General features: G+C 45.5%; 1 protein-coding gene across 4 annotated transcripts in view; it reads left to right on the top strand.

Moving 5' to 3' along the window:
• LOC134346961 (neuroligin-1-like) overlaps nt 1–27,894 on the top strand; it is a 424,119-nt gene that overhangs the window by 135,733 nt on the left and 260,492 nt on the right. For 2 of the 4 annotated variants that reach the window (XM_063048863.1, XM_063048861.1), the window contains exon 3: nt 13,444–13,500. The exons of the other annotated variants lie outside the window; for them this stretch is intronic. In XM_063048863.1, coding sequence (XP_062904933.1) covers nt 13,444–13,500 — 57 coding nt within the window. The remainder of the gene's footprint in view (nt 1–13,443; nt 13,501–27,894) is intronic. 4 annotated transcript variants of the gene reach the window in all.

Genomic DNA, 27,894 nt, shown 5'->3' with positions numbered 1-27,894 from the left:
AGTCCTGAGGCTCCTGTACCTTCCTGATGGTGGTCAGCGAGAAGAGGGCATGGCTATTAAGAACATGAGATGTAAAGTTCTTGAAAGTGAGTCCATAGTTTGTGGAATCAGTCCGGTGTCGAGGTGAGTGACCATGTCAGTCTGGTTGAGGGGCACTAACTGTTCCTGAACCTTTTGAATGTCTGTGATAACTACCTGTGTTATTGCACGTGGATAGATTTACCTTCTCGATGGTGACCCAGAGGCCTCTTTGTCGAGGTTGCGACTTCTCCCCCTCAAAATACTGAGAATATTCTTCTCGACGCAGTTCATTTATGGAGCAAGAGGGCAACTTCCTTTGTGGGTTAATGTGGCCATGTTCCGAGCTGTCTGTGTGGGTAACCTCTGCCTTGGTCCTGCTCTGAGTGAGAGGAGGGGCTCAGAGGAAGCTCAGTGCTGGTGTTGGCGATGTCTGAAGACAGAGGGGAGTGTGTAGGCATCAGCTCAATGTTTAGCAGGCCACGATAGTTGGACAGGGAAGGAATGGGACTGCTGGTGGAGATGCATATCGTGAATGGATTTTCAGAAGGATTGTTAGCTGCAGAGGTACTGTATATATTGATGACTGTTAATAAAGTCAGATCTTCTTTCCACAATCTCACCTCCTCTTGATTGTGGTCTCATTGAACCTTATCATACTGCCTTCCAAACCCCACTGAAACCTATTGCATATTGAAAGGCCTTGACAGAGTGGATGTGGAGAGGATGTTTCCTGTAGTGGGGGAGTCCAGGACCAGAGGGCACAGTCTGAGAATAGAGGGACGTCCATTTAGAACAGAGACGAGGAGGATTTTCTTTAGCCAGAGAGTGGAATTCACTGCAACAGACTGCTGTGGAGTCCTAGTCAATGGGTACATTTACAACAAAGTTCAAAGGGTTCTTGATTTGACAGGGCATCAAAGGTTCCATGAGAAGGGAGGAGAATGGGGTCGAGGGGAATAATAAATCAGCCACAATCGAATGGCCGAGCATTCTTGATGGGTCAAATGGCCTAATTCTGCTCCTATGTCTTATGGTCTAATGGTCCGTGATTTATTCCTAGTTTCACAATCTGAGACTTTCTTCCCCAATGACCTCAAGCATTAGGATCCATTCCCAGTCTTCCAAGCCCTACTGAGAAAATCCTACTCATTTGTAAGTCCCAGATCTTCCTCTGCAACTGAGAAAACACACCAAAGCTTCTACTCCCTCAGGAGATGAAGGAAATTCATCATGTCCCTGATGACTTTTGCCAATTTTTACAGAGGCATAGCTTGGTACAGCACCTGCTCTGCCCAAGACTGCCAGGAACTGCAGAGTTGTGAACACAGCCCAGTCCATCACAGAAACCAGCTTCCCCTCCATGGACTCTGTCTACACATCCCACTGCATTAGCAACCAACATAGGAGCCCTCCCTCCAGGCATTCTCTTTTCTCCCTCCTCCCACTGGGCAGAAGATTTCTGTTTATTTATTTATTGAGACACAGTGTGGAATCGGCCCTTCCAGCCCTTTGCCACCCAGCGACTGTTGATTTAACTCTAGCCTAACCACGGGACAATTTACAATGACCAATTAACCTACCAACCTTTGGACTGCGTGAGGAAACCAGAGCACCCGGAGGAAACCCACGTTGTCACGGGGAGAATGTACAAACTCCTTACAGGCAGTAGCGGGAATTGAACCCGGGTCACCTGTACTGTAAAGTGTTGTGTTAACTGCTACACTACCGTACCACCGTAGGATACTAAAGACTGAGAGAACAAACAACTAGACTCAAATGCAGCTTCTATCCTGCTGTTATCAGACTTTTGAATGGAACTCTCGTACATTAAAGGACGAACATGTGTCCTCGCAATCTACCTTTTTTGTACCCTCGTGCTCTATTTGTCTGCCTGCACTACACACACTCTCTGTAACTGTAACACTTTATTCTGTGTTGTGTTTTCCTTTTTATGGCATCGACATAATTACGTGCAGAATGATCTGCAGACAAAAGCTTCTCACTGTATCTTGGTTCATGTGACAATTTTAAACCAATTGCTGATTTGTGGAAACTCTTCACACAATCACACCTTCACTAGAAGAGCCAATGTGACCTTGAAAGATCCTTCATCTATCTCTCCCCTTCCTCTTCCCCCATCCCTGGCATTTTTATTCAGAAATTACCCGTTCCCCTTTGAGAAGTTGCTGCTTCCACCAGTCTGCCAAGTCTGGCTGGAGAATACATCTTGGACTAGCAGAAACATACCCTTCAGCCCATTGAGTTAATGCTGGCTGTCAACCACTCATTTACACTAATCCTATTTAATCCCTGCCAACTACTGCTAATTCTACCTCTCACCTACAAACTAGTGGACAATTTACAGTACCCGATTTCCCCATAGGTAGAGTCCAGTTGTCTTTTAAGAGCCCCCTTCCTCTTTTTCATCACTATGTTAAGCAGTTTCTTCCCAATCTGATTTACAAACCGGTTTCCTCCTGTACCACTTTCTGTTGTTCTGACAGCTCCTGTAAACCCCATAACCGTGATTACAGATTCGCCCCACACACTCAAAGCTTTGTCCTACTCACACACATCCTGCTTATTGTTACAGGACAGAATGTCGCCATTCAACCTATCAGGCCCGTGTCAGCTCCCAGGTTGTGTGTGTGTCTCTCTCCCTCTCTCCCTCTCTCCATCTCCCCCTCTCTTTCTCTCTTTTTCTCTATTTCTCTCTCTCCCCCACTCTTTCTCTCTGTCTCATCTCTCTCCCCCTCTCTCTCTTCTCCTCTCTCCCAGCCTCTCCTTTTTTCTCTTTCCTTCTCCCTCCCCTCCCCCTCTCCCCTCTCCCCCTCCCCCCCTCTCTCTCTCCTCTCCCCTATCCCCTCTCTCCTCCCCCTCACCCTCTCGCTCTCCCCTCTCCCCTCTCCCTCTCTCAAACACACCATATAAAACACACAACCCTGAGGTCAGGATCAACCCCGGGTCTCTGAGATGGTGCTCTTCCCGCCGTGTCCTACCCCATGAAATCGTGAGGGAAAACCAGACTGAACAATTTCGGTCGAACACCCTTGTTTCACTCGCAGTTCTTCAACCTGAAAGTTTCTCCCTCCGTGGAAGCTGCCCGACCTGCTGAGTGTGTCTGCTTTCAGAATGGAAGCGCTGGGGCCGGTGGATGATTGATGCGGGGGGAGTGGAGATGACAGGGCCAGAGCTTGGGGTGAGCTCGGGCAGATGACGAGAGGGTTCATCCACACTGCACCCCCCCGTGCAGGGAAGCCGGGCAAGTGTTCAAAGTTCAAAGTAAATTTATTGTCAAAATTTATTGTTACCATATACAACCCTGAGATTTATTTTCTTGCAGGCATTCACAAGAGAAAGGAAATAAAATGTTATGAAAAACTATGCAGAAACAGATGGACTGACAACCAGTGTGCAAAAGAAGACAAAAACAGTGCAAATGCAGAATAAATCTAAGAAATGAGAATTTGAAACTGAGTCTGTAGATGATGGAATCAGTTGATGGTTATGAGTTTTGAAATTATCCATGCTGGTTCAGAAGGCTGATGGTTGCAGGGTGGTGCTGACTGTTCCTGAAGCTGGTGGTGAAGTACCTCCTGCCCAGTGGCGACAGCAGTGAGGAGAGGCCATGTTCTCGATGCCGGGGGGTCCCTGATGACGGTCTCGGTGGCTGATTAACAGAAGCAGATGGTGAAAACGAACAGCAAATTACCTTACAGCCATCTGTTATGTTTGACCTCTTATAAATGGAGAAAAGAAAGCAATTTCCCCAGTCCGTACAATCTCGTAGATTGACCGACCATTTATTTATTTATTTAGCGATGGGGCGTGGAGTAGGCCTTTCTGGCCTTTCAAGCCATGCTGCCCCAGCAGGCCCCGGAAAACCTGATTAACCCTAACCTCATCACTGGACAATTCACAGTTTCCAGCTAATATAACCAGTATGTTTTTGGACTGTGGGAGGAAACCAGAGCACCTGGGGAAAAAAAGACCCACGCATTCCACAAGGAGGAGGTACAGTTTAATTCGTGGCTAGGGAGTTGGCGTAGGAGGGAAGACATAAGATTTTGGATTATTGGGCTCTCTTCCTGGGAAGCTGGGACCTGTACAGAAGGGGTCAGTGTGCACCTGAACTGGAGGGGGTGGGGTTTAATATCCCAGAGGGAAGGTTTGTTAATGCTGCACAGTGGGGTTTAAACTAGAGTTGGAGTGGGATGGGAATCAGAGTGCCGGAACAGTAAGTGGGGACGCTGTGGAGGCAGATATTGGTAAGACCTCAGACAAAGTTAGGAATCAAGAGGTTGAGCATGGTGTGACTCGTGTCCTGAGCTGTCTATGTTTCAATGCAAAAACTGTCATAGGAAAAGTGTATAATAGTGCTGAAGGTGAGGTAGCTGGTTTACAAACAGAGGCAATTGTGTGGTGAGGAGAGGCCGTTGAGAGGGCAAAATTGCAGTCACCAGGAGGAGTTGCAATGTAAAAAATGAACAAAATTGAAAAGGGTGAATACAGGACTTGAACATGCGCAGTATATGGAATAAGGCAGATGAACCTGCAGCACAGTTTGGCAAGTATGGTGTTGTATGCATCACTGAATTATGGCTGAAGGTAGATTATAGCTGGGAGCTTAATGTCCAAGGATACACATTGTATTGAAAGGACAGGCAGGAAGGCAGAGGGGGTGGTGTTGCTCTGTTGGTAAAAAATTAAATCAAATCATTAAAAAGAGGTGACTTAGGGCAGGAAGGTGTTGAATCACTGTGGATAGAGCTAAGGAACTACAAGGGTAAAAAGACCCTGATGGGAGTTGTATACAGACCCCCAAGCAGTAGTAAGGATGTGGTCTACAAGTTAAAATGGGAGATAGAAAATGTATGCTAATAGGGCAACTTTACAACAATCATGGAGGATTTCGGTATGCAGGTAGATTGGGAAAATCAGGTTGGTGCTGGATTCCAGGAGTGGGAATTTCTAGAGTGCCTATGAGACGGCTTTTAGGAGCAGCTCGTGGTTGAGCCCACTGGAGAATTGGGTGTTATGCAGTGAACTAGAATTGTTTAGAGAGCTTAAAGTAAAAGATCCCTTAGGGACACATGATCATAATATGATTGAATTCACCCTGAAATTTGAGAAGGAGAAGCTAAAGTCAGATGAATCAGTATTACAGTGGAATTACAGAGGCATGACAGAAGATTTGGTCAAAATTGATTGGAAAAGAACACAGGCAGGGATGATGGCAGAGCAGCAGTGGCAGGAATTTCTGGAAGCAATTCGGAAGGCACACAATATATACATCCTAAAAGGAAGAGGTATTCTAAATACAACTGTGGCTAACAAGAAAAGTCAAAGCCAACATAAAAGCTAAAGAGAGGGCATATAATAGAGTAAAAATTAGTCGGAAGATAGTGGATTGGGAAGCTTTTAAAAACCAACAGAAGACAACAAAAAAAGTTATTAAGAAGGCAAAGGTGGAATACGAAAGTAAGCTAGCCAATAATATTAAAGAGGATAACAAAAGTTTCTTCAGATACATAAAGTGTAAAAGAGAGGCGAGAGTGGATATTGGACCACTGAAAAATGATACTGGAGAGTTAATAAAGGGGGACAAGGAAATGGTGGATGAACTCAATAAATACTTTGCATTAGTCTTCACGGTGGAAGACACTAACAGTATGGTGGAAGTTCCAGGTGTCAGGGGTCATGAAGTTACCACAAATAGAGAGAAGGTTCTTGGGAAACTGAAAGGTCTGAAGGTTTTTAAGTCACCTGGACCAGTTGGTATACACCCCAGAGTTCTGATAGAGGTGGCCGAAGAGATTGTGGAGGCATTAGTAATGATGTTTTAAGAATTGCTAGATTCTGGAATGGTTCTGGAAGACTAAAAATTGCAAATGTCACTGCACTTTTCAAGAAGGGAGAGAGGCAGAAGAAAGAAAACTATAGGCCAGTTATTATGACCTCAATGGTTGGGAACGTGTTGGAGTCAATTTTAAAGATATGGTTTTGAGGTACTTGGAGGCACTTGGTAGAATAGGCCACACTCAGCATGGGTTCCTCAAGGGAAAATCTTGCCTGACAAATCTGTTGGAATTCTTTGAAGAAATAACAAGCAGGATAGACAAAGCAGAACCGGTTGATGTTGTGTACTTGGATTTTCAGAAGGCCTTTGACAAGATATCACTCATGAGGCTGCTTAACAACATGGTATTACAGGAAAGATTCTAGCATGGATAAAGCAGTGACTGGTTGGCAGGAGGCAAAGAGTGGTAATGAAGGGACTCTTTCTGGCTGGCTGCCAGTGACTAGAGGTATTCCACAGGGTCTGTGTTGGGGCTGATTCTTTTTATGTTATATGTTAATGATTTGGATGATGGTACTGTATTGATGGCTTTGTTGCAAAGTTTGAAAATGATATAAAGATAGGTGCAGGGACAGGTAGTTTTGAGGAAGTAGAGAGGCTACAGAAGGACTTAGACAGATTAGAAGAAAGGGCAAGAAGTGGCAGATGAAATACAGTGTCAGGAAGTGTATGGTCATACACTTTGGTAGAGGAAATGAAAGGGTTGGCCATTTTCTAACTGGAAAGAGAATATAAAAAACTGAGATGCAAAGTGACTTGGGAGTCCTTGTGCAGGATTCCCTAAAGGTTAATTTGCAGGTAGAGTCAGAGGTAAGGAAGGCAAATGCAATGTTAGCATTCATTTCAAGAGGATGAAAATATATATCTAAGGATATAATGTTGAGTTTATATAAAGCTTTGGTGAGGCCTTACTTGGAGTATTGTGAGCAGCTTTGGGCCCCTTATCTTAGAAAGGATGTGTTGAAACTGGAGAGGGTTCGAAGGAGGTTCATGAAAATGATTCCAGGATTGAATGTCTTGTCATATGAAGCGTGTTTGATACCTCTGGGCCTGTATTCACTGGAATTCAGAAGAATGAAGGGTGACCTAGTGAAAGCCTTGACAGAGTGGATGTGGAGAGGATGTTTCTTATGGTGGGAGAGTCTCTGGTCTTAGAGGGGCATTCTTTTAGAACAGAGACGTGGAGGAATTTCTTTAGCCAGACAGTGATGAATCTGTGGAATTCCTTTCCACAGGCAGCTGTGGAGGCCAAGTCTTTATGTATATTTAAGGCAGAGGCTGGTAGATTCTTGATCGGTCGGGGCATAAGGAGATATGGGAAGAAGACAGGAAATTGGGGCTGAGAGGAAAATTGAATCAGCCATGAAGAAATGGCAGAGTAGACTCGATGGGCCAAATGGCCTAATTCAGTTCCTGCATCTTATGGTCTTGTGGTCTTACAGAGGATGCTAGAATTGAACTCCGAAATCTGGAATGCACCGAGCTGAGATAGCATTGCTTACACCATGGCGCCCATGAGAACAGAGACCAGGAGCCTTGCGATTCAGTCTGAGCTGTAGTCGTGATCAAGATGTTTTCTCAAGTGTCAGCCTCATGACCTCGAGATAACGGGCCAAAATAACAGTCAAATATTCCAGGTGTATGACAATTCCACGCAGTGAGAATTGTGCTACTAATCTATGGAATTGCAGGCACATGCTATCCTGATCACAACATATAATAATATTATATTATGGTCCATATCTTTCCATATTTTAAAAAGAGGAGCCTATCAGCCCACTGAGTTTTTGCTGATTCATTCCCTCACTAATTCTCCCTGTAACCCATTCCCCACCTCTCCATGTTCCCATCAAGTCCCCAGCAGATTCCACCCACTCACCCACACGCTAGGGGGGCAATTAATAGCAGCCGATTAACCCACCGGGAGGGAACTGGAGCACCCGGGTGAAAACCTACATGGCCATGGGGAGAAGTGTGCAAGCTCTCTGCACACACGCACACGCATGTGCACAGGTCAGTATTGAAGCAGTGTTTCTGGGGTTGAGCCGGTGGCTCTCCCTGCTTCACTATTGTGCCTTGCACAATACCTTGCCTTCCTTAGTCAAAGTATTGAGTACAGGAGTTAGGATGTTATGTTGAAGTTGTATAAGACGTTGCTGAGGCCTAATTTAGAGTATTATGTGCAGGTTTGGTCACCTACCTACAGGAAAGATATGAATAAATTTGAAAATGCACAGAGAAAATTTACAAGGAAGTTGCCAGGACTGGAAAACGTGAGTTACCAGGGAAGACTGGATAGGTTAAGACTTTATTCCCTGGAAGATAGAAAATTAAGAGGAGACTTGATCGAGGTATACAGAATTATGAGTGGTAGTACATCTGTGCCAGGCTGAGCGTTGAGCTAGCAACTTGGCCTCATAAAAGCGGACATAAATGCTAAAGAGATGGCAAGGTAGTCACCCAATGTGCCGCGAGGCATGGAGAGGAACGACAACAACCCAGGTCATGGGTTATGGGTGAAAGGTGAAACGTTTAAGGGGAACATGAGGGGAAACTTATTCACTCAGAGGGTGGTGAGAGTGTGGAACGAGCTGCCAGCACAAGTGGTGCATGTGAGTTTGATTTCTGTACTTCAGTGAAGTTTGGATAGGTACATGGAGGGTTGTGGTCCCAGTGCAGGTCAGAAGGAGTAACCAGTTTAAATGGTTTTGGCATGGACTAGATGGGCCGAAGGGCTTGTATCAGTGCTGTACTTTTCTATGAATCTCTGACTTTAAAACCTCTTCTGACCCCTGAAATGCAACCTCATTTCTTCTATTTTTGAGTGAGCAGAAAAATACAGCTACAGTGCTGTGCAGAAATCTTGGGCATCATAGATGTTTCATATGGTTTATACGGCCATTACAGAGCCCTGATCTCAACATCATCGAGGCTGTCTGGGATTACCTGGAGAGACAGAAGCAAGTGAGACAGCTAAAGTCTGCAGAAGAACTGTGGCAAGTTCTTCAAGATGCTTGTAACAACCTACCAGTCAATTTTTTTGCATGACAATGTACCCAAGAGAGTTGATGCAGTTTTAAAGCCAAAGGGTGGTCACACAATCAAATAATGATTTGATTTAGATTTTTACTCCTTTCTGCTCTTTACAGTAACATTTTTGATCCTTAGAAACTTTTTTTTCATTATTTTGAAAGCATCTTCGCTTTCCAGAATGTTTTCACATGTGCCTAAGACTTTTGCACAGTACTGTAGTAATCTTATGTATTGCACTGTACTGCTGCCACAAAACAAACAAATTTCATGACAGATGTGAGTGATGATAAACCTGATTCTGATCTGGGTCTCTATTGTGGACTGAGAGTGGAAAGGGGGCAGGGGGCAGGGAGAGGGGAATCATGGCTGGGAAAAGGGGAAGGGAGAGGGGAGGGAGCAGGAAGCACCGGAGAGACATTCTATAATGATCAATAAACCAATTGTTTGGAATCAAATAACCTTGCCTGGTGTCTCAGGGCTGGGGGTATCTGCACCTGCACCACCCCCACCTCTGGCACTCCTCCTCTGCCACCTGTCCCACGCGTCTCCTGTGGCACTCCACCCTCACCATTCCCAACATCCTTTGCTCCTGCCAGATTTACAAACTCGCTCTCCACTCCATATTGACAAATACAGTAGTGTGCAAAACTCTTAGGTTCCCCAGCTGTAAGTGCCCAAGACTTTTGCACAGTACCGTATATTCCAACAGTATGCCAATTTTATACACAGTTCCTGGGTTATTTTCCCACCTATAGAGACTGGGGCTTGTCTAACAAAGGAAAACATCTTATACACCACTCCAACACTGAACTGTACACACCATTTCCTCTACATACTGTCGTTGTACTCCCACTTATACTGTCTTCGGCACTTCTGATGGTGGTGCCACCTACCACACACCTGGCTGCAGAGAGTTGTAAACTCAGTCAGCTCCATCATGGCCACTGGCCTCCGTAGTATCCAGGACATCTTCAAGGAGTGATGCCTTAAAAAGGCGGCATCCATCATTAAGGACCCCCATCATCCAGGACATGCCTTGTTCTCATTGCTACCATCAGGGAGGAGGTACAGGAGCCTGAAGATTCACACTCAATGATTCAGGAACAGCTTCTTCCCCTCTGCCATCCAATTCCTGAATGGACATTGAACCCATGAACACTACCTCACTACATTTTTGCACTACTTATTTAATGCAACTATTTTATACATATATTGACTGTAATTCACATCTTTTTTCTCTTATCATGTATTGCATTGGTACTGCTACCACAAAGCCAACAAGTTTCACGTCATATGCCAGTGATATAAAACCTGATTCTGATTCCGACACCTCTCCCTTCGTGGTCCCCAGCTTCAATTTTCTTACATCTCAGAGTCCAGCTCTGGGAACTTTACTTTGAACTGTGAACTGTTCGAATGTCTTTCCAACATCATAATTATATCCAATGCATTTTGTCCCCCCGCCCTGTGTGAAAAAGTTCAAAGTTCAAAGTAAATTTATTATCAAAGTACATATATGTCACCATATACAATCATTTTCATTTTCTTATGGGCATTGTCAATAAGTCCATAGAGTACTAACCATAACTAAATCAATGAAAGACCGCCTAACTTTAGCGTTCAGTCAGAGTGCAGAAGACAACAAACTGCAAGTACAAAAAGAAAGAAAGAATAATAATAAATAAATAAGCTCAGAGGCAGTTGCCCGGGTAACCAGTAGCCCAGAAAACCACAGTCTTCATCCAAACTCAGACGGAGCCTCTGAGCTATCGTCGTCATCGTCGTTATGTGCCGTATCGTATGACGCGGGTGATCACGGTCTTTCCACGATCATGATTGCTGTTGGCAAATTTTTCTACACATGTGGTTTGCCAATGCCTCCTTCAGGGCTACACCTTGCCCAAGGGTGACCTGCAGGCTAGCGGAGGGAAGCAATGCCTTATACCTCCTGTGGTCGAGACGTATCTCCACCTCTGTCACCTGTAGAGGAATGCAGCACAGATACAGGTCCTTCGCCCAACCAGTCTACAACAACCACAGTGCCCATCCAACTAGTCCCAATTTCCTGCATTTGGGCCCCAACCCCCTCACCTCCATGCACCCATCCAAGTGCTTCTTAAATGATACCAGTGTGCTTGCCTCATCCTTGAGATCCATCTCCGTAGAGGCAGCCACTAAACAAAGAGACTCCAAAAGAACCCATTGAAAAAAAGACTGTCAAAGTGCAGACAGGGGGTGGGGGTGGGAGAAAATCGTGCAAACAGTAATGTCTGGGGGAGAGATGCAGTCAATTTGGCCAAAAGATTCAGTGCTGACCTGTTTATTCACTCCAAATTCCCATTGACTTCCTCCATTCCCCCCCTCCACCCACTCCCGCCCCCCCGGGATTCCACACACTCGGTGAGCAATTTACCGTGGCGGATTTATGGCATGCCGTTGGGCTGAGGGAGGAAAGCAGAGTACCTGGGGGAGACCCATGCGGTCACAGGGAAAGCACACAAATTCCACCCACATAGTTTCTACACAAGAATCAAGAAGGAAGGGGTCCTAGAAAAGTACAGCACAGAAACAGGCCATTCAGCGCGTCTAATCTGTGCTGAGCCATTTAAACTGTCTACTGCCACCGATCTGCACTAGGACCATATCCCTCCATACCCCCCATCCGTGTATCTATCCAAACCTCTTAAGCGTTGAAATAAAGCTTGCATCCACCACTTGCACTGGTACAGGTATCTCGTTCCACACTCTCACCACCCTCTGGGTGAAAAAGTTTCCCCTAATGTTCCCCTTAAACTTTTCACTTTTCACCCTTAACTCATGACCTGTAGTTGTAGTCCCACCCAATCTCAGTGAAAAAGCCTGTCTGCATTCACCCTATCTATACCCCTCATAATTTTGTATACTCTATCAGATCTCTCCTCAATCCTCTATGTTCCAAGGATTAAAGTCCTAACCTATTCAATCTTTCCATATAACTCAAGTCCTCCAGAGCCGGCAACGTCCTTGTAAATTTTCTCTGTACTCTTTCAAACTTATTTATATCTTTCCTGTAAATGGATGGAGATCTGGTCGATGTTACTGACAATGGATATAATATTTCTCCCAGAGAAGGTTTCAGACGTTGAACTAAACCCTCCTTCCTTTAGTCGAGGTGACCCTAGACTTATGGAGTATTGTGTTGTTAAGTCGTACACTGGAGAAGTGGGCTTTTCGGCCCATCGAATGTGTACTGACCATCAACCATCAATTTACTGTGATATAATTGATTTTCCACGTTTCCTTTCAACTAGTTACCCTTCCCCCCAGACTCCATCCCCACATTCACACATAGACTGGCGGGATGGGGGTGACTAACTCCATGCATTGCTGGGACGTGAGAGGAAATGCAAGGATCCGGGGCAAAGAAACTCACACACACACACACACACACACACACACACACAATGCCCCGAGGGGCCAGGGATTGCACCCAGATCTCTGGAGTCACGAGGCAGTGGCGCTGCTATGTTTCCCTGAATAGATGGAGAACTTTCCTTTTTTACCTCAATGTTAGGGTCCTTTAATCTTCTGGCAATGTCCATGTGGCTCTGGAGAATGGAAAAATAGTTCAGGAGATACTTGCATCAGCAAAAGGTATCTACAGATACAGGAGAGGGGAAGATGTTGGTTACCCTTTTCACTGGTATTTCTTTGCCTTTAGTAAGGGAATATGTTGGACCTTCTCTGACAGACTGTGCACTGGTCTCATCTAAATGCCACCTCCATACCTAATTATGTTCGGTGCTGATTACTTTTAGTTAGAACCTTAATGGTTTACCTTATGAATGATGCAGGGAAAGCCGCATCTGCTCGGATGCTTCCCAGGTGACAACTTAATAACATATTGATCTCAAAAAAAGAACAAGACATTGAAGTCTAGATTAAACATCAGAATGAATCTATAAGACAGGTAATACTGGGAAGCAATAATGAAGTCCTAATTCCTACTGAGAAAGACTTCTTTTTCTTTGAAACATGCAATATTTTGTAGCTGGGACCTAGATTAACAAGGCTTCAGGAAGACAGAAGCAGATGAACAAAGTTAAAAGCCAAAATTACTTACTTTTGCAATTCTTTTTTTTAATTGAAAGAAACAAGCTGTACCTTGTGGAAAGTGAACTTTCTTCTTGATGCCTTTAAGAATTCTTGAGAATGATGTCAATTGAAATTCTTTGGCTTTCTTGCCAACTTTTTTTTTGTTGGGGGGGTGGAATAATCTTTTTTTGACTTGTTTAATCTTTTTTTTCCTCTAATGATCTTGCCGAATCGACCTTAAAAAGATTACGAAGGAGAAAAAATGTCTTTTCTTGTGTGTCTTGTTGCTTGTCTTTTTTTTAACCACAAACTGAAGCAAATCTTTTTAGGATTTTTGAAATCAATTCTTGATTGTATCTTTTTTTTAAAAAAAGAAAAATGATTTGACGAAAAAAAACAAGAAATGATGGTTTTTGAAATCTCTTTTTCTCTCCTCCCGTTTTTTCTGGTCTTAGGTCCGCTCACAAAAAAACCCGACGATAACGGCGCATTTGGTGGTCTTGAAGATGAAGGTATTTTTCCCCAATGCATGTTAACAATACCTCCCACCTCACCCCCTTCCACCCTCCTCCGGATTTTTCCTTTTTTTTCAAATCTCCTTTTATTTCAAAAGCTTGTCTTCTTTTTTATTCATCTTCCGAAACTTTTTTGCACTCTTTCAATAAATGTGCTTTTTTTTGTTCTTTTCACAAGTCTGTTTTCAAATCAGTCGTTTACATGTTCCGTAAGCTTTCAAAGAGTTTGGCTTTTAAAATATTTAAAATGTTCTTTATTTTTTTATCCATTTTATGACCCAAAAGAGTGTTGGGTGTGGAGAGGGTGGGGGTTGGCTGGTGGAGGGAGGGGAGGTTTGGGGGACCAAAGAATTGAAAGGAGAGTTTAAGTGAGATCTAGTCTGCAGTGTTAATCTAGTAATTTGGCACAAGGCATTTCCAATGGCAGTGATATTGTTATGCAGTGTTTTGTTTTGATCTCTGTGTGCGCACTCGCGTGCGTGTTATTTTGCGCGTGTGCGTGTTGTGTGTATGTGTGTTATTTTCTGCTTGTGCGCGTGCACGCGTTGTTGCGGTGTGCGCGCAGTATAAGTACCACATACATACACGTAGAATGTCAATCTATTCACTACGTATGTTTTTGCTATTTCTAGTGTGTATATACTGATGCGTGTGTGTGCATGTGCAAACGTTATTTTGTTTATGTGTGTCTGTGCGTGAGGGATCTTGTGTGTGTGTGTGTGTGTGTGTGTGTGTGTGTGTGTGTGTGTTTCTCTGTCCTTAGTACCACAATTGATTCCAATCTCAAAGAAACTATAGTGTTAGGCCTCAAGAAGTTAGAGCCGGACAGGTCTCTCCTGGTCCAGTAAAATCCCAAAATATCCCAGTTGGATCGTCTCCAACCCCTCATGTGTTTCTCCAATTCCTACCTCGGTTGACTTCTCCGAAAGCTCTCCTCGGACGAAGAGCTTCATCACCTTCCCTCCGTCCCTTCAGCAGGAGTCCCGGAATCACTGATCCCGGTCTGTCCGGTGGAGGCGCTGGGTGAGCTGGTGGAGAACGGTGCGTTGTTCAGGCACCTGGCAGGTATCGAGCCAAGAGCGCGACAGACTGGCCATCAACTGCTGGGCACTGCCCGAGAGTGTCAGAGGTTTGCTGAGGCTCCCTTGCCTGTTGCCGCAAAAAGTGGGACCATGTACCACTCTCTCTTTCTCCGCGCCAGCGAACGTCGGGGCTGAGGGGGAGAGGCGCTGAGTCCCAATGGGTGATGGGCTCTTCCCATGTCCTACCTTCCAATGGCAGTGATTAGAAGCCTGTCTGGTTAAGTTTGTCCCTCGGTATCCCTCTGCCTATTTGCCGACCCTGGGTTGCTCTATAGCCTTACTAGGTAATTTCTACCTCACACAGAAGGCGGAACATTACAGCACAGTATGAGAACTTTGGCCCACAACGTTGTGCCGACCTTTTAACCAACTCCACGATCAATCTAACCCTTCCCTCTTACATAACCCTCCATTTTTCTTTCATCCATGTCCTTTAAATGTCCCTAATGTATCGGCCTCTACCGTCACCACATGCACCCATCACATTGTGTAAAAAAAACTTTCCCTAAACTTCCCTCCATCCACCTTAACGGATGTCCTCTGGTATTAATTAGCCATTGCTGCCCTGGGAAAAAGGCACTGTCCATGCCTCCTATCATCTCTAGAAGTCACCTCTCATCCTCCATTGCTCCAAAGAGGAAAAGCCTTAGCTCACTCAGTCCTCGGGCTCCACTGTTAATGTTCTCTCCACACTCCCTGATCTGAGGTCCTCCGTCCTCACTGAGGCCCCTGCAGCCCCCGGGTCCACCAATGCCTGGTGTTCCTGATGAACTCGCTCTGGATCCCAGGGACCTGTTCATCAGCGACGCTCCCCTCCTCCCCCCGACTCCTTTCTTCCTCAAGATTTCAGCCCCCATCCCCACCACCGCAGAACTAGATGCCCCCTGTGACCAGCTCTCCTCCAATCTCTCTTCCTGGCCACTGCAAAGCCCAAGGGCAACATAGCCCAGATATCTGGTTCTGCTGACCAAGGGAACCGACGAGGTATCTTGCTCCCGCACCTCACCCCCCTCAGCCGTTCTCTCCCAGATCTCAGCCGTTTCAGTGCTCCAATGATCCATCCTGGATATTTGCTCAGGCTCACTCTAAACTGCATCCTCCAGATGCTGGATCCATTTCCCTGCCCTCTGCTCCGGGTTGTCCATATAGTCCAGATGTTGGGCCCATTCTCTTCCTTCACTCCAGAAGGTTAATTTGATATTAGAGAATGTATACAACCTGAAATTCTTACTCTTCACAGACATCCACAAAACAGAAGAAAAAAAACCCCAAAGAATGAATGGCCGAAAATATTAGAAAGATCCCCTCCCTCTCCCATGCACAAAGTTCAAATTAAGTTTATTATCAAAATACATTTATGTCATCATATACTACCTTGAGATTCATTTTATTGCAGGCATTCACAGAAGGGCAAAGAAATACAATAGACTCAATGAAAAACTACAGACAAGGCTGATAACCAATATTTGAAACCAATTCGCAAATGAAGACACTGTGCAAGAACAAAAGAAAAGGAATAATTGATAAATATATGAATAAATAATACTGAGAACGTGAGTTGTGGAGTCCCACAAAGTGAGTTCATAGGTTGTGGAATCAGTTCAGTGTTGAGGCTAGTGCAAGAGCCTGATGTTGAGGGGTAATAACTGTTCCTGAACTTGGTGGCGTGGCATCTAAGACTCCTATACCACCTGTCTGATGGTAGCAGCGAGAAGGGAGCATGGTCATGAACTCCAGGTCTCTGATATGGTCCAGATGTTGACTTCCATTCTTGTTCCCCACTCCAGATGTTGGATCCATCTTGCTTGATCTCTGACATGATCCAGATATTAGGCCGTTTGTTCACCTATGCCAGATCCATTCTCCACTCTTCTAATGCCAGATGTTAGACCATTTTTTCCTCCTCAAGATGTTAAATGCACTCTCTTTACATTCCAGATGTTGGATCCACTATTCCACCACCCATATCTTCAGCTCACTCTAGTACATTGCTCAAAGTGTTGGAATTAGTCTTCCTAAACTCCAGATGTGCTAGGTCCACTTGTGTCCTCTACACTTGATCTCTGATTCACACCCTTCCTTCACACCAGATCTCTGATCCACACCTTTCTTTCACGGTACATTTCCCTCCCTCTGCCCGAGTCACCCAACCCACCCCCCACCACTCCGCACGTTTGTCCTTCCCTCTCACCTCCTGGATTCCCTGGTTAGCTGTTCAGCAGACTGGTGTGAATCTCTGCTCCAAGGTCCAGCTTCCAACTCCATGCCCATGTTCCGTGCTGTTCCCCCTTAATAAAGCTCTGTGCAGACCACAACAAACACCTCTCCTAACACTGTATTGCCTCTCCTGTACCTCTTACGCCAGTCTTGACTGCTGATACAGTACCTCCTGTATCTCTACATCTCTTATGCCAGTCCACTCCAGAACTCCCTTGATCCCAATCCATTTTCTGCCTCCATTCCAATTCTGATGCCTTTCTAACCCATTTTGCATTATTCTTTCAATCCAGACAAAATCACCATCTCCACTCCTGGTTACCGCTGTATCTCACTCCAGGTCACCCTTCTCATCCACTCCAGTTCACTGTTCCAACCCAGTCCAGGTCACCATTTCGATCCACTCCAGGTCACCATTCTAACCCAGTCCAGGTCACCACTGTAACCCACTGTTCTAACCCTTTACAGGTTACCATGTTAATCCACGCCAAATCACCATTTCAATCCACTCCAGGTCACCATTTCAATCCACTCCAGGTCACCATTCCAATCCACTCCAGGTCACCATTTCAATCCACTCCAGGTCACCATTTTAATCCACTCCATTTCACTGTTCCATCCCACTCCAGGACATGATTCTATTCCACTCCAGGTCACTGTTGAACCCACTTCAGGTCACCACTCCGACCCAATCTGGATTACCGTTCCTTTACAATGCAGATCTGACAGCTCCAGGCTCTCCCTCTCTGATGTTGTATCTCTGTATCACAATCACCCCTCTCTTCACCCTGGACCTCTGTCAGTCCCAGAATCTCTGAGTGTCTCTCCTCCCCAACCTTGCTACTCCGCCCATCGGGTATGGCAGAACTCGCTGCTCTCTGCCTCTGGCCAGCCTACGCATACCTCTGCCTCAGCACCTCACTCCTGGCTCCAACATTTTCTTCCCCTCAGTCAGGGAGTCATAGAAAACTGTGGCACAGAAACGGGCCCTTCGGCCCATCTAGTCCATGCCAAAACATTTACACTGCCTACTGCTATTGACCAGCCCTCCTGTGAGGACCATAGCCCTCCATACCCTTATTATCCTTATATCTATCTAGTCTGGATACCATCACCTCAAAGCCTGATGCCTCTCCAAGTCATCCTCATCCTACCTCTTTGTCCCATAGTATTCAATCCCTTCTTTCTCCAATACTTTCTCCTCCTGTTTCTCCATCTCTCTCTCTCCAATTTTCTTCCCCTCCTCTTCTCCTCACTTCCTTTTCTCTCTCAACCCCCACTCTTGCTGGTTCTTGCTCAGACACCCCCATGCTTTCTCTCTTCCCCCCTCTGTTTCTCTGTCACACCCCATACTTCCTGTTTTCCGTCTCTCTGTCTCTCTGTCACACCCCCATATTTCCTCTCTTCTCCTTCTCTGTTTCACTCTCACACACCCATACTTTCTCTCTTCTCCTTCTCTGTTTCTCTGTGACACCACCACACTTTAGCCTCACCCGGCTCCCCTCCCCCAACTCAGGACACTTTCTCTGTCTGTCTGCTGCAAGGCTAGAGCATTGTTCCCTCAAATTCCCAAATATGTCGCAGCCCCTCTACAGTCCTATTTCCCCCCCCTCCTGCCATTCCTGCCCCGTTTCTTTACTCCATCTCTCCCTCTATTCAGATGTTGCCTGCAAATTCCACCGTTCCCAAACTGTACCTGTCTCCCAGTCTCCCACCACTGTTCCATCACTCTCCCACCACCGTTCCATCACTTTCCCATTACCGTCCCCTTCCCTCTCCCACCACCGTCCCCCTTCCTCTCCTACCACTGTCTGCCCTCCCTCCCCTCCGCTCCCCCCATTGTCCCATCACTCTCCCCCTCTCCCACCACTGTCCTGTCTCCCTCCCTCTCTCCCACCATCCTCCCATCCCCTCCCCCTCTCACGTCTTTATCCTGTCTCTCTCCCCCTCTCTTCCCACTGTCCTGTCTTGCCCTCTCCCACCACTGACCTCTGCCCCTCCCCATCTCCTACCATCCTCCCATTTCTCTCCTCCTCTCCCCCCACCATCCTGTCTCTCTCCCCCTCTCCCCCCACTGTTCTGTCTCTCCCTCTGCCACCACTGTTTCGTCCCCCTCTCCCACCACTGTCCCATCCCCGTCCCCCTCTCCCACCACTGTCCCATCCCCATCCCCCTCTCCCACCACCCCCCGTGTCTCTCCCCCCTCCCCTTCTCCCCCGACTGTCCCATCGCTCTCCCCCCTCCCACCACTGTCTTGTCATTCACTCCCACCGCTGCCGCATTCCACTCTTCCCTCACCCTGACATCCTTCCCTGTTTCAGTTCCACTTCAGGTCCTGCTCACACCCATCTCTCTCTGTTGACACTAAATCTCCATTCCTGGTCAATCCAGATCCTTCTTTTCTCAATAAGCTGACCTCAATTCTTTGCGACTCAAGGCCATAGTTTTCAGGATTTCAGGATCTCTGGTCCTATCCCTTCATCGTTAATCCTGTTCTCAGTTCCTGTTCGCTGCACCTAACAGTTTCTTAGCCAATCATAATTGGTGATGTAGGCCAAGCTCTTTCCTCATTCCTGATGAATGCTATTCCTGTCCAATCTTGGTTCGTGTTCCAGGCTAAGCTTCATCTCTCCCTTTGGTTAATCCAGATTTTCCCTCCTGGACAAGGCAGATCTCCTACTCCATCAGTCCAGATCCATTCCTGCATTTGCATTCCTCAGGGTCAAGGATGTGAATGAGCAAGGAAGGGAGCTTTTGATTGGCCAGAAATGAAGATCTGTAATGGCAAGAACAAAGGCCTGGATTGGCCAAAAATGGAGACTTACACTGGCCATCGCCAGATATAGAGATAGATGTAGAGATTAGCTAGGACAAGGATGGGCACTGGTTAGGGGTGGTCTAGAATGGAGATTTACAGCTGCTACTGCAATCACCCCACTCCAGGCCAATTGATATCTTCATTCTTGAACATCTCTGACTTCTGGTCCTGGCCAATCCAAATATGTGTTCTTGCACACCAGGGGTTCCCAACCTGGGGTCCACAGATCTCTTGCTTACTGGTATTGGCCCATGACATAAAGAAGGTTGGGAACCCTTGCTGTACACCTTTAACACATCTGGCCAATCCAGATCTTTGTTCTTGATCACCACTGACCTCTGGTCCTAACCAATCCAGATCTGTGTTTCTAAATTGGTCCTGCCCAATCAAAATCTCTGCTGATCCTGGACAATCCATATCTGTGTTGCCGAACACTCCAATCTCTGGTCCTGACCAATCCAGATCTCAATTCCTGAACTCCTGATCCCTGGTTCTGACAATCCATATTTGTATTGCTGAACAATCTGATCTCCGGTGGTCTTGACCAATCCAGATCTCCATTCTGCCATTCCTAATCCCTGCTCTTTATCAATCAAGATCTCTGATCCTGGTCAATTTAGATGCCCTTTCCAGGATGATCCAAGAAGCCTCTTTCTTTGCCATTGTCAATCTTGAGGTCTTTTGGTGACCATTATAAATGTCCAATCTGGGCCATTCCAGATCTTTGCATCCAACCAATGGCAATCTTTGTTCCAGCTAATCTGCTGATCTCCGATGTCGATCAGTGTCCATTCCTGGCTCACCTGAGCTCTGTTTCTGCCATTCTTCCTGAACCTTATTCCAAATCTCCATCCCAGATTGCTCTTCCCAGACAATCAGATTGTCTGCTCGTGGTCAAACTAACCTCTGTTCCTGACTATACTGGAGCTGTGATCTCTGTCCTTGGGCATCTGTTCTTGACAACTCCTGATCTTCATTTCTGGCCACACAAGATCTTGGTTCTGACTAATCCAGCTTTCCATCTCAGGGTTATCTGAATCTCCATTCTTGGCTAGTCCAGTTCCTGTCCTTTACTGTCCATTCCAAATCCTCATCCCGGGAGAGTTAAGATCTCTTTTACAACCCAATTTCATTCTTGGCTGACTCTGACATTTATTCTTGGCCATTTCAGATCTTCGTTTTATTTGTCATATGTATATTGAAACATTGTGAATTATGTGTCATTTTTGCCAACAAGCAGCACAGTCCTGCCATGTTTCCGGAGCCACCATAGGTTCCAGGGCAATTTAGATCGCGTTACCGACCAGTTTAAATCTTCGTTTCTTGTTAAGCTCGATCTCAGTTCCTATCCATCCCAGTTCTTCACATCCTGGCCCATAATATCTATTTTCTCAGCCAATCAAATTGTCATTCCTAGCCAAATTCCACCTGTATTCTGGACAACATAAACTTCTGTTCCTGCTCCATTCAGATTTTTACTCTTGGAAAGCATATTATCTAAATTCTTGGTCAAGTTTGATTTATCATTTTGGCTAATACAAATAAATGTTCTTCGCTAATGAAAATCTCTGATCTTGGCCTGTCATCTTCCAATACCTGAAATCTCTGTTCCTGGCCAGTGAAAATCCCTGTACCAGCCAGTCTACTCAGCCCCAATCTCAGCTAATGGTTTTTTTGGCTTGATCAGTCTAGCTCCCATTCCCAGCCAATTGAAATCTCTGTACTGGCTGGAGTAGCGCTCCAATCTCAGCCAATGGAAATCACTGGTTGTGGCCAAACGCATTCTCCATTCCATTCTGATGGATATCTCCTTGCCACTGCTGAATGATTGGTCCGCACCAATCTACATCTGTTTCTGCCCATTCCACTTCTCCAGTCTTCTGTGGTTCAGACCTCCATATCTTGGCACTACAGGTGTCTGTTGGTGGTCACCAATGCCTGTTCTCAGCCATCTGAGAACTCTGTCCTTGACCAACTCAGATCAACCATCTCAGGTCTCCATTCTGACTCTTCCCCTTCTCTGTTCCCGATCATCCCAAACTCACTGAGGACTTGAAATCTCCAGTCTTGGCTTCTCCAAAACTATATCTTGCACCATCCAAATATTTGGTCAATCCTGACTCCCAGTCCTGGCCAATCTAGATGTTCCTTCCTGTCGCTCCAGATTGTAATTCTTATCCATGTCCAGTCTCTATTCCTTACCAATCCAATTCTCTGTTCTTGACTTCTGTTGTTCAGGTCTTTGTTGTTCAGGAATGAGCACCCTTGTTCCCAGACAAACCCTATCTGCCTCACTGGACAATACTTGCTTTGACCTTTTGCCAATCTCTTTATTCCTGACCAATTTTGATCTCTCTTCTTGGCCAAACCAGGTTCCTACACTTAGCCAATGGAGCTCATTTCTTGATGGCCAGTCTAGCTCTCTGATTCCAGCTAATGGAGACATCTGTTATCAGACAAATATAGACTCTTACACTTGACCAATGGAGACTGCTTTCTGATCAATCCATCTCTCTAATCTTGGCCAATCTGGATCACAGCCCAGTCATTGGATATCTCCATTCCTGGTGAATTCCCTTTTCAGTTACTCTCTGATCTCCCACCCTGTCTACTCCAAATTTCCATTCGTGACAATTCGATATAATTCCCTGGCTAGCTCAGATCTCAACTCTAAGCTGCTCCAGTTCTTTTTCCTATTCCCGGCCAGTACAATTATATCCATCCCTAGCCTATCTGGAGTTTACTCCTGTCCAATCCTGATCTCCATTCCCGTACATTCCAGATCTTTGTTCCATATTAACCTCGATCTCCAATATTTACCAAACCAGACCTCTATTCCTGGCCATTCCAGATCTCCTGTCCTAGTGCTCCAGATATATAGAGTCCTAGAGCACTACAGCACAGAAACTGGTCTTTCATCCCATATGTTCATTTCTGTTCATAGCCAATCAAAACTGTTGTTTGTGGGCAAAACTGCTTACTATTCCTGGCCATTGTAAACCCTTATCCCTGGTCAATCATTGGTGGGCACTCTGATATGTACTCCTGACTGCAGATCATTTCTCCATATCTGAACTCTGACCATGAGCACACCCACCTCACACCAGGCACCCTTCAAATCTCCATCTCAGTCACATGTACCTGGCTCGAGTAAATTTGATTTCCTGGTCCCACAAACTCCTGTTCCTGGCTATTCCAGATCTTCACAGTGTGGAAACAGGCACTTCTTCCCAACTCTTCCATGCTGACTAACCTGTCTGTCCAAGCTATTCCTTTGTTTTTGCAGTTCTCCATTCTTGTTACTTTAGGTCGCTATTCAGCACCCCACCTCTGGTAAACTGAGAACTCTGATTTCTGACCATGCCTACCTCATACTCTGACGTTTCTCAGTTTATTGCTGGTCACTTTTGACCACTCTCCCTGCCTAATGCATACTGCTCTCCTTGACCAGAACTGAATAGTCCAAGACTAATTCAGAAATATGTTGCAGGCAAACCCAGATCTCATCATTGGACTGATGTTGATCTCAGTGTTTGGACAAAGACCCTAGTCAGATACTGTCTAAGTCAGTTGAGCACTCCCTGCTGATCTAGACACTCCACTTTGTACTCTGGCCACCCTGAGTATCTGCTCCTGGTAGTATCTGGTTACTTACCTTGGCTATCCCAGAGCCCTGTTGGTATCCAATCTAGAACTCTGCCCTGGTCAACCCCAATCTCCACCACAATCAGATCCAGCTCTGCATTGCCAGTGAGAACAGATCTTTGCTTCTGACCACACCAACTCCCATTACTAGACAATGCAGATGTCACTTCATATCCAATACTCTTCTCCCAATCATTAACTCTGCTCCTGGGCATTCCAGATCGATAGCTTAGGACAATCTATGTAGATGACTACACTTGTGGAAATCTCCTTTCCTGGCAAAATCAAAAACCCTAAACTTGGTCGTTACAGAACTCTAGTCCTTGTCAATATGGATTATTGGTTCTGGCCAACCCAGATCTTAGTTCTTGGCCACACCAAACCTCTTGTTTCTGGCCTCTCCAGACATTTGACCCTGGCCATTGAAGATGCCCAGTTGTGGGTAATCCATGACCTGTATTCTTGCAGAATCCACATTTCTTTCCTTACCAAATCAAATTTTCAGCCCTAACCAATCATGATTCACATCATTTGCCATTCCACAATTCTGCCCCTGATTGTCCCGGATTTTCATTCCTGGCCAATCCAGGCTTCATTCCTGGCTAAATAATTCTTTATTTATGACCAACCTAGAATTTCCGTCCCAGGACTCTAGTTCTCTGTTCCATGCTAATTCCATCTTGCTTACCAATCACTCCAGCTTGAATCCTAAGCCAAACCAGATCCCTTTTCCCAGTCAGTCCAGATCATGGATCCTGGCAATCTAATTTGGTGTTACTTGCTCCTTCAGATAGCCAGTCCTAACCAATCACAATCATTATCCCTGGCCAAATCTCATCTGTATTTCTGGATAATTGATACAAGAACAGTTCAGCAAAACAATGTCTGCTGTTGGTCAATGCAGTTATCTGTTCCTTGCCAATGGAGAACTCTGTTGCTGGCTAATGGAAAACTCCATTCTTGGCCATTCTAGACCATTCTTCTCAGCCAATCCATATCTCATAGAGTCATAAAGTCATAGAAAATTACAGCACAGAAACAGGCCCTATGACCCATCTAGTCCATGCAAAACCACTTAAACTGCCTACTCCCATCGATTTGCACTGGGACTACTGTCCATATACCTATCCAAACTTCTCTTAAACATTGAAATTGAGCTTGCATGCACCGCTTGTGCTGGCAGCTCGTTCCACACTCTCACCACCCTCTGAGTGAAGAAGTTTCCCTTATGTTCCCCTTAAACTTCTCACCTTTCACTCTTAACCCATGACCTCCATTTGCAGTCCCACCAAACCTCAGTGGCAAAGCCTGCTTGCATTTACCCTGTCTATACCCCATATAATTTTGTATACCTCTATCAAATCTCCTTACAATCTTCTATGTTCTAAAGAGTACAGTCCTAACATATTCAATCTTTCCTTATAACTCAGGTCCTCCAGACCCGGCAACATGCTTGTAAATTTTCTCTGTACTCTTCCTATCTTATTTACATCTTTCCTGTAGGTAGGTGACCAAAACTGCACACAATGCTCCAAATTAGGCCTCACTAGCGTCTTATACAACCTCAACATAACATCCCAACTCCTGTACTCAACCTGGGAAATATTTGTCCTTGTCCAGAGAAAACTCCTGTCCCCATCTCTTCCAGATATCTGTTTTAGGACTGTACGTATCTCGGCTGTGCAGAGCCTCATTCTTGTAGAATCCAGCACTCTTTTCAGTCTGAATCACCACTCCCGGATTAGCCAAACTGCTATCTCCAACTACTTCACCAAATCTCTCCTTTCCCTTTCTGGGGCTCCTTCCCACTCCTCTCTTCATGGTTAATCCAGGAGTTCACTCCAGTCAATCAGGTCAGTATTCCTAGCAACTACAACAAGGATCCGAATTGGCCAAGGAGAAACTCCATTCCTCGTGGCATCCAACCCAGTTTTCTATTCTTTGCCAATCCAAATCAATACAAGAATCATGGAACATTGAAGAGGGCAGCAGAGAAACAGGCCATTCAGCCCACAGTGTTGTGCTGAATCATCTATTCAGCAAATCAAAAACATCCAAACACTAATCTCTCCTACCTACTCCAAGTCCATATTCCTCCATCTTCCTTACATCCATGTGCTAATCCGAACATCTCTTAAAAGCCTCTAATGCATTTGCCTCTACCATCATAGCAGGCAGCACATTCCAGGTATCCACCACTCATCCCCCTTGAATGTACCCCCTCTCACATCCAATGCATGCTCTCTGGTATTAGACAGTTACAGATCCTTGCTTTTATCCAGCCCAGAGTGTAATTCCTTTCAATTCTAGATCTCTGTTTTTGGCCTGTCCATATCTTGATTACTGGCCAATCAAGATGTTCATTCTTGGCCAAACCACACCTCTGTTCTTACCCATGACAGACCAATAGATATCTTTGTTCCTTCCCACTTTCAGGTCTTCCTTCATAACCAATCAGCATTCTCTTCCCTACTTTGCCAGCTATCTCCTCCTCCCCACCTGAGATTTCTGTTCCACCATCATAGATCATTTCTACTGACTAATCCAGTCTTCATTCTGGCTGTTTCATGTTTCCTTTCCCGGACTACTGAAACTCCTGTTACTGACCAGTCCAGGTGTCCATTCCTGTCCAGTGCAGGCACCTACTGCTGGACAAAGCAGTTCTCCATTTCCAGGCACACTCACTAACCACTCCATCCTCACTTCTGACAAATTCTTGTTTCCTTAGCCAATCCAGATGTTCATTATTGGGCTATCCATCTATCTATTCCCAGCCAATCCAGATCCCTCTTCCTGGCCAATCCAAGTCTCCATCCTGACCATTCCCAATCCCAATTCCTGATCAGTCCAGATTCCCATTTCTGACCAGTTCACATCCCTATTCCTGGCCAAGTAAATTATCTATTTTTGGCCAATCTTGATTAACCTGTATCACCGTATGAGGCCCTCCAGTGGTCGCTCAACCATGGATGTTGCATCCCAGTTGTCTACGTGATATCCAAGGCAGTATGTAAGCCAGGGCAGTACAATATGCAGTGAAAGCTGTTGTCCATGTAGCAGGCCTCCCCTCTCCATGCAGTTAATGAATCCAAAGGAACGGCAGAGACCAATACAGTTTGGGACCGGCAGCATCGCAGGAATTGCTATTCAGTGCTCAACTCAACATAAGAATGCCTAGTCACTATCCAGATTACCATTCTTGGCCAATCCAAATCCCAATTCCTACCCAATCCAGATCTCTATTCTTGGCCAATCTGTATATCCATTCAGATATCCATTACCTGGCCAATCCAAATCCATATTCCTGCATAGTCCAGATCAGTAAGTCTGTTCAATCCAGATCCACATTTCAGGTCATTTCAAGTATTTATTTCAAGCCACTCCAGCTTCCTGTGCCTGGACAATCTGGATACCCATTTCTATCCAATCCAGAAATCTCCATCCTGATCAATCCGGATCCCTATACATGCCCAGTCCAGATACCCATTCCTGGCCAATCCAGATCCTGTTTCCTGGTCAATCCAAGTCTTTATTTCCAGCCACTCAGCTTCCTGTCCCTGGCTGATCCAGAACCCCATTCCTGACCAATCCAGACCAGTCCAGATTCCCTTTGCTAGCCATGCCAGTCTCTAGGTCAGTTCAGTATTCTGACCCTATACACATTTCCATTCGTAGTTGATCTGTTTCTTTGCCATTCCAGAATTCCGAATCTGGCTCAATCCATAGCCAAATTCCTTGCCCATTCGAGCCTCTGCTCCTATTCCATTCCTGGTTTCTAGGTTAATCCACATCTCAGTCCCTGCCCAATCAGATCACAACTCCTGGCCATTCCAGGTTTCTGTCCTTGTCAATCATAGTATTCTAGATATCTTTCCTTGGAGAATCCAAATGGAACTTCTGGACAATCCTGGTTCTCTACTAGATATTCCAGATTTCTGTCTTTGCACGATGTGGCCATCTGGCAAATCCACAATTGTGCTCCTGACAACACATCCTGATCACTGTTTGTTATTCCTGGTTTATCCTGATCCCTATCCCGGCCACTGCACATTTCCATTTATGGCCAATCCAGGATATACTCCATGGTCTTAGTTCTCTATGCAAGGTTCCTCCAGATCGCTAAAACGTGTTAATCCAGATGATGTTGCTGGCCACATGCAATAATGTTTTATCCAGATTATTTGGCTGGATCTGAATTGGCAAGGAATTAAAGGTATGTTTGGATTGGCTAGGAACACAAGTTGAGATTGGCCAGGAACATGGGTCCATATTGAACAGGAATTCAAATTTAATTGGGTAGGAACACAGTTCTGGATTATTGGCTATACCTCTCTTTTAATCCCTGCACACACAAGTTCTCTCTCACTGACCCATCCAATCTTTGATTCCTGGTTAATCCATATCTTTGTTCCAGGCCAATCCAGATTTCTGTTGCTAGCCATGCAGATCTGTTCCTGGTCAATCCTGATCTGTGATCACAAAGAATCAAGCCCAGCCCTTGTCCAGTTCCAATAACTGTTTTAGCTAAATTGTCCTGCTCCAGGCCAATAAGGAACTTCCACCCTTGGCTAAAGCGGCTGGTGATCCTGGTGATCCAGCTATTAATTAGTCTATTCCCAGCTATCTAGA

Source organism: Mobula hypostoma, chromosome 5, assembly GCF_963921235.1.
Source record: "Mobula hypostoma chromosome 5, sMobHyp1.1, whole genome shotgun sequence".
In the NCBI taxonomy this organism is placed as follows: domain Eukaryota; kingdom Metazoa; phylum Chordata; class Chondrichthyes; order Myliobatiformes; family Myliobatidae; genus Mobula; species Mobula hypostoma.
This window is presented reverse-complemented; position numbering and strand designations above follow the sequence as displayed.